Raw genomic sequence first — 7515 nt, 5'->3', positions numbered from 1 at the left:
TCTGCATGCAGTAAAATCAGATTTTTAATTTCCTGAAATCATCATTTCCCAAGTGCTGACAATGCTTCCTGATTATTCAAACTAATTGTCACCTCTATTAATAAGGTTTATTTGGTTTTGGTTTACAACCATGAGTTTGTATTATAGCAAAATCTCTGACTAATTTTTTTAAAAATAGAGTTGATACCTGGAAAGGCAGTGATAGCACTGTGAAGACCTATAGAAAATGATTTCTGTCATTCTCTCTGATTTCTGCAGAATCCTGTGTGGACTTCCTGTTCACCAACTCTCACATCAGCTCTGCTAGTCAGTTCTAAAGTTTCCCTTCCAGTTCTAGCCATGAGAAATCCTAAATTCCATCAAAATCAAAATTAGGTAGTGATCGGTATGAGAAAATTGTTCGACATCAGATTTGTGTTCAATGATGAATTATTTTTTTATCATAAGCAACAGTTTGTCTAATGTGCTATTCCTCAAGATACATGTTATATCTCCTAACTACTCTTCTATCTCTGAAATTATATACAATGGGGCCTTGACTTACGAGTGTCCCGACTAACGAGTTTTTTGAGATACCAACTGTCTCTCCACTGATTTTTTGCATTGAGTTGATAGAGTAATTTGAGTTAACGAGCTCCTTAACGAGCTCGGTCTCAGAACGAATTAAACTCGTAAGTCAAGGCCCCACTGTATTACTCATCTTATCTATCCATTGATGTTCACAGGCTTGAATTTAAAGCTGCTTTTCCCCTACATGGACAAGCATGTCATCTGTAACAAAGACTCATAGGGTGTCTTTGCAGACATTTTGTCTGCCGCATTTCTCATCGCAGATGTCCATTCTGTAATAGGTCCTCCTGACATTCCCTGTTGACAGAGCATGAACCCTTGATGAAATTAAGTTATTACACCATGCACAAGAATCTCTGGCTGTAACTCTGGAAACCAAATCATGGAACACTAAAAATGAAAACAAAAATAGTTTCACATGCTGTACATGACATGCAAAATAGAGCATTTATTTCTAGTTAAAATAAAAAATTCCCCTTCACTTAGTCAATGCCAATTAGTTATGGTTTAGCCATAGTCTTTTGTGGCATGGCACATATCCTTCAAGCAAAAAAAAGCATATCATAAAGCCTGCATCTCAACTGTATGCCTCAAGATGGCAAATACGCCTCTCCCTTAATAAAGAGTAATGCCACATGCCACAAAGGTCCCTAGACCCTGAGGGCTTGCTTACTCACAGTTTTCTGAAACTAAAAATTACCATTATCAAAGTTATATGTTATAAAAATATACCTGTATTTAATTTTTAAAAAGGCATTCATAGCAACTTATTCAGCACAGGAAAAAATCAAAGCAACTGCTATTCCTTCAACTACTGTGACATTTTTATTTTTAAACCTCAGGTAACATTTTCTTGATGTAAAATGCTACAACTACCCAGATGTCTTCATGCTTTAGACTAAATGTCTACAGAAGTGATCCTCAAACTTGGCTTCACATTAGAATCACCTGGGAGCTTCTAGAACTCCTGATGCCTACTTTCCACCCCAGAGATTGCAAATTAATTGGTCCTGGTGTGGCCTGAGCTTTGAAATTTATTCAATTTTTAATATACAGAAATATTAGTTAATATACCAGCATGTGGGCACTAAATAAATATTTACTAGCATGCCATTGTTACCTGACAAGGTCAGAAAGTGATATTCAGACTAAGTAACTTACTAGTAATTGTGACCAGTAAACTCTGCACCAACATCCTAGCTAATACAAGAGTAATATGCAAATTGACCATCAGTCCAACACACAAGATGGCAATCCCCATGTGGACACAAGATGGCCTGCAGGGGAGGGCAGTTGTAGGCAATCAGGCCAGCAGGGGAGGGCAGTTGGGAGGGACCAGGCCTGAAAGGGAGAGCAGTTAGGGGCAATCGGGCTGGCAGAGGAGGGAAGTTGGGGGCGACCAGGCCTGCAGGGGAGGATAGTTAGGGGCAATCAGACTGGCAGGGGAGGGCAGTTAGGGGAGACCAGGCCTGCAGAGTAGGGCAGTTGGGAGTGACCAGCCTGGCAAGGGAGGGCAGTTGGGCGTCGATCAGGCTGGCAGGGGAGTGGCTAGGGGCAATCAGGCAGGCAGGCAGGTGAGCGGTTGGGAGCCAGAAGTCCTGGATTGTGAGAGGGAATGGGCAGTCGGACATCCCCTAGGGGTCCCACATTGGAGAGGGTGCAGGCTGGGCTGAGGGACACACACACCTGTGCACAAATTTTGTGCAGTGGGCCTCTAGTTATATATAATTCTCACAACATTCTTTCAAGATAGGTATCATTATTTGCACTTCATATATAGGGAAATGGAAGTCAGGAGTCTAGATTGTTTACCCAAAGTTGCCAAATAATAAATGGTAAAGCTGGTATTCAAACCTGTCTGTTTAATGCTAAAAGACCTTTTCATCCAACTTCCCATTCATGTTCTTCTTTTTTCTACATTTGCCAATCTATTTGTTTTTTAATTGAATGTGACATTGGTTAATAAAATCATATAGGTTTTAGGTGTGCAATTCTATAATACATCATATGTACATCGTATTGTGTGTTCATCACCCAAGGTCAAGTCTCCTGCCATCTCCATTTATGGTCCCTTTACTCTCTTCTACCTCCACCCAACACCCTTTTTCTCTGATAATCACCATACTGCTGTCTGTATCTATGAGAGGTTGTTGGTTGGTTTGGGGAATTTTTTTTTGCTTAATCTTTTCACTTTATTCACCCATCTCCCTAGGCCCCTTCTCCTCTCACAGTTATCAGTCTGTTTTTTGTATCTATGAGTCTTTTTTCAATTTTGTTTGTTAGTTTATTTTGTTCACTAAATTCCACATATAAGTGAAATCATATGGTAATCTTTCTAAGACTGGCTTATTACACTTAGCATAATACTCTCTGGGTCTATCCATGCTGTCACAAGAACCCCAAAGATTCTACCAAAAAGCTACTTACTAAAACTGATAAACAACTTCAGTAAAATAACAGGATATAAAATGAATATACAGAAATCAGTTGCATTTTTATATATCAGTAATGAATTATCATAAAGGGAAACTAAGAAAACAATTTCTTTACAATGTCATAAAAAACACCTAGGAATAAATGTAACCTAGGATGTAGAAGACCTATACTTGGAAAATTATAATACACTGAAGAGGACACAAATAAATGGAAGCATACACTGTGTTCATGGATAGGAAAAATTAACATCATTAAAATATCTATATTCCCCCAAAGCCATCTATAGATTCAATGCAATTTCTATCAATATATCAATGATATATTTCACAGAAGTAGAACAAATATTCCAAACATTTCTGTGGAATCTCAAAAGACTCTGAATAGCTACAGCAACCTTGAGAGAGAAGAACAAAGTTGGAGGAATCATGTCACCTGATATCAAACTATACTACAATGCCTTATAGACAGCGTATATATGGGTCTTATTTTTTTATCCACTCAGCTACCCTGTCTTTTTTTTTAATATATTTTATTGATTTTTTACAGAGAGGAAGGGAGAGAGATAGTCAGAAACATCGATGAGAGAGAAACATCGACCAGCTGCCTCCTGCACATCTCCTACTGGGGATGTGCCCACAACCCAGGTACATGCCCTTGACCGGAATCGAACCCTGGACCTTTCAGTCCGCAGGCCGACGCTCTATCCACTGAGCCAAACCGGTTTTGGCAGCTACCCTGTCTTTTGATTAGAGTATTTCAGCTATTTACATTTAAAGTGATTATTAATATGTATATATTTATTTCCATTTTATTCTTTTAACTATGATCTACTTTCTTTTTATTCTTTTTAATATCTTTCTTCTTCACAATAGTGATTGATTTTAGAGAGAGAGAGAAAAGGAGAGAGAGAGAGAGAGAAACATTGGTTTGTTGTTCCAGTTATTGATGCATTCATCGGTTGATTCTTGTATGTGCTATGACCAGAGACCAAACTCACAACTTTGGGGTATCAAGACAACGCCTTAACCAACTGAGCTACCTGGCCAGGTTTTTATTCCTTCTTTTCTTAAAGAAGGCCCTTTAACATTTTTAGTAATACTGGCCTGGTGGTAAGGAATTCCTTTAGCCTTTTCTTATTTGGGGAGCTTTTTATTTCTCTTTCCATTTTTATATATTATTTTTTAATTCTTTCCATTTTTAATGGTTTTCATATAAAAATGATACAATTATTTTATTTTGCTTATATTCATGAGAACACAATATGGAAATAGCCAGGAATATACAGGGGGAAAGGATTTAATTTAATTTCACATGAAATAGATTTTCAAATATATCTGCAAACCAAGTAATCAAAGCAATGTGGTACTGCCACAATAATTCACAGGCAGACCAGTAGAACAGAATAGTGTATATTTACACATCTACATCTTTCTATGTATCTATGTATGTATATAACCACATATCTTATTTTTTTTGTTAATCCTCTCCTGAGGATATTTTTTCCATTGCTTTTTAGAGAGAGAGAAACCTATGTGAGAGACAAATTAGTTGGTTGCCTCCCAAACACACCCCAACTGGGGGCAGGGATCAAACCTGCTACCCAGGTAGGTGCTCATGATCAGGAATTGAACTCAAGACCCTTTGGAGTATACGCCAATGCTCTAAACACTGAGGATAGCAGCCAAGGCTATCTTTATATTTCTATCTATCTATCTACCTATCTATCTACTTATCTATCTATCTATCTATCCCTTCATTCATACATCCACTCATACATCCATCAACCCTGAAAGCTAAATAGGAGAGTCACTTGAACCTGGAGCAAAAGGAAGGAATTTAGGATTTTCCAAGAACAAATGCAGACACTGCTTGGAGCAGCAGTGCTCCAAATTATAAAACATTTATTCCATGGAGGCCCTCGTTCTCACTTTTTATTTAATAACTAAACTTAGAAAATATAATTTTATTTGAAATTAGTAATAAAGCCTCAGAGATGTCAGAGTTAAATATACATGTATAAATATTGCCTGCTACATGAAGCTGCCGACTCTCACATAAAGAATGGCAACTCCTTTCTCACACCAGATGTAGTATAAGAGTCCAGAGGTAGAGTTCTTGCAGAGAATGTAGGAGTCACAGGCTCATGGTGGCCCCCGACCACCTCTGGCAGACAGAAAATAAGGAAAGCAAAACTTATTTCTTCACAACAGGCTCAGATATATTTCTTCTCCCAGCAGGAACCTCTCTTCCCAGGTGTGTGGAGCTAATATTGAGAGTTCTGTCCCAATTCCCTGCTTCCCAACACATCCTACTCTGTATTGAGGAGGAGGAGGAGGGCAAAGGAAGGAAGTAAAGCAATAAACAGGGACAGGGAGAAGAGCCCTGCAATGTACATAGATGCCAAAGACTTCTGTTGGGAAGTTCTCTGTCCCGCCACCTAGGAATGAACAAAACTCAGTTGGAGTGTGAGTCAGAGGTGTCCCCAAGGAAGATGAGCTGGAGCTGCTGGCATCTTCATCGCTACTGCTGGAGTCTGAGGAGCTGCTGCTTTCTGCCTTTCCCCCATGTTCCTTCTTTTCTTCAGATCCCCGTGAGGAATGAGAACAGTCCCCATTTGTCTCTGAAGACGCTATCCCAGGAGCCTGTGGCCCCTGCTGTTTAAAATAGCCCGTAGCCTTAGTGCCAAAGCACTAGCTATGCTTTATGGAGATAATGCATCTGTTAGATAAGCTTTCATAAGGAATGAGCTCTATTGCTATTGGCCATTAATTCAATGTTAATAAATAAACAATATATATTGACTAAGATGTCTTTATTTTTTTTTGTGCGATTAATCACTATGCTTTAATTATGTTCAATTTGTAACATGGAAATTGGGGGTCACCACAACATGAGAAACTGTATTAAAGGGTGGCAGCATTAGGAAGGTTGAGACCACTGGTCTAAGGTTTATTTCTACCTCAATTGCTGGCCCCTACCCACCCCGGCCCTGGTCCGGGCTTGGGCAGGAGGCAAACAACCGATGTGTTTCTCTCACATGGATTATTTCTGTCTTTCCCTCTCTCCCCCACTCTCTCTAAACATCAATGGGAAAATATCCTCGGGTGAGGATTAAAAAAAACAAAGGTAAGTAACCAGGTCAGAAGGTCAATTCTTCAAAATGTTTCGAAGCTGCTTCTCCAGGAGGTTCGAATGAACGTCCTTGAGCATCTCCAGGAAGGCCTGCGGGGATGGTGCCTCCGCATTCTGGAAGGTGTTCTGGACTCTGCCGAACAGGAAGAACTCTTTCGCCTCCAGCCAGATGAACCCGAAGTGGTTCTCATCGAACAGGATGAAGACTGCAAGGCAGCGCCTGGTGTAGGCGAAGTCATCCACGCCATAGAAACACATCCTGCAGGTTTCAGGGTAGTTCTGGTCTATAGAGCGCACGCCCACAGGCAGAACAAACGGGACAGGCTGCTCCTCCGAAGCTGCAGCCCCGGACTCTCCGACGCTGGGCTGGGCATGGCCCTCACTTTCCTCAGTCCCTTCTTGCTGCTGCTGCTGCTCCCGGATCACCTGCTCGTCAATCTCCTGGACCAGGCGGTAGAGCTCGTTGAAGTTGCGGAAGATCTCGCCATCTGGCGGCTGGATGCGGCGCATGAGGTGGATTTGTAAGGTCGCGATGGGGAATCCCGTGACCTTTGTGAACCTGGCATACTTCCCATGGAAGCTGAGCATGGCAATCGTTGGGCCGCCGGCATCGTATTTGCCTTGGAAGAGGCCTGGCCTGATGAGGTCGTCCGGGTGTCTCGGCGGGAGGTGGAGGCGGCGGTAGGTCAGGCAGTGATACGGCAGCCTGTCCTTTTGGTGGTCTCTCTTGAACCACTGGAGGCTAAACCTGTCCTTCTGAATCTGCAGGTGGCATTTGTGGGAAAAGCTGTAGAAGGTGTCCACGTAGTACTCCACCATGGCTAATTTCCACTCCGTCAGGCGAATTCTAAACAAGGGCTCGAATTCCATTGGGCCATCCACATCGGTGTTAAGGGGAGGCCAGCACGTCCAGCTAGTAATGCATAAGCCGTCCACCACGACATTCAGCAGTGTTCTATAGTCCTCAGTATCTAGCTGCCACAATCCCAAAATGTGTCTGTATGGGTGGAACAGCTTCGTATAGACTTCTCGATAAGACATACCCCTCCTCACCTGGTTCGGCAAGCTTTCAGGAACGCCAAACTCCTCCCGGCAGCGCCGTCTCCAGATGCTGTCAATGTGCAGGATGTGGTGGAATTTGGTGCAGGCCTGGGCCAGGCTGGGCAGGTCGGTGCCGGGGAGCGAGGCGAAGATCTCCACTAGCAGCTCGGGAGGCAGGTCCTGCAATGAGAAGTGTGGGGGCAACATGGGGCTCGAGATTCCTCCACTCCCCGCACAGCACCGCCCTGCCACGTCCGCCTCGAGGTGCTTTTCTGCCAGGGCTGGCTTGCCTTCAGCTGCTGCCTTCTCAGCTGGGCCCCGGCACTGCTGCCACCA

The 7515-nt window shown here is 42.4% G+C and overlaps 1 protein-coding gene across 1 annotated transcript in view; it reads right to left on the bottom strand.

Moving 5' to 3' along the window:
- Positions 1–6153: 6153 nt before the first annotated feature.
- Positions 6154–7515, bottom strand: part of LOC102767752 (F-box only protein 31) — a 6743-nt gene continuing 5381 nt past the window's right edge. Inside the window, exon 2 of the mRNA XM_006759016.1 lies at positions 6154–7506. Within this exon, the coding sequence (XP_006759079.1) occupies positions 6154–7506 (1353 nt within the window). The remainder of the gene's footprint in view (positions 7507–7515) is intronic.

The sequence above is a fragment of the Myotis davidii genome, unplaced genomic scaffold, assembly GCF_000327345.1.
Source record: "Myotis davidii unplaced genomic scaffold, ASM32734v1 scaffold1353, whole genome shotgun sequence".
NCBI classification, from domain to species: domain Eukaryota; kingdom Metazoa; phylum Chordata; class Mammalia; order Chiroptera; family Vespertilionidae; genus Myotis; species Myotis davidii.
This window is presented reverse-complemented; position numbering and strand designations above follow the sequence as displayed.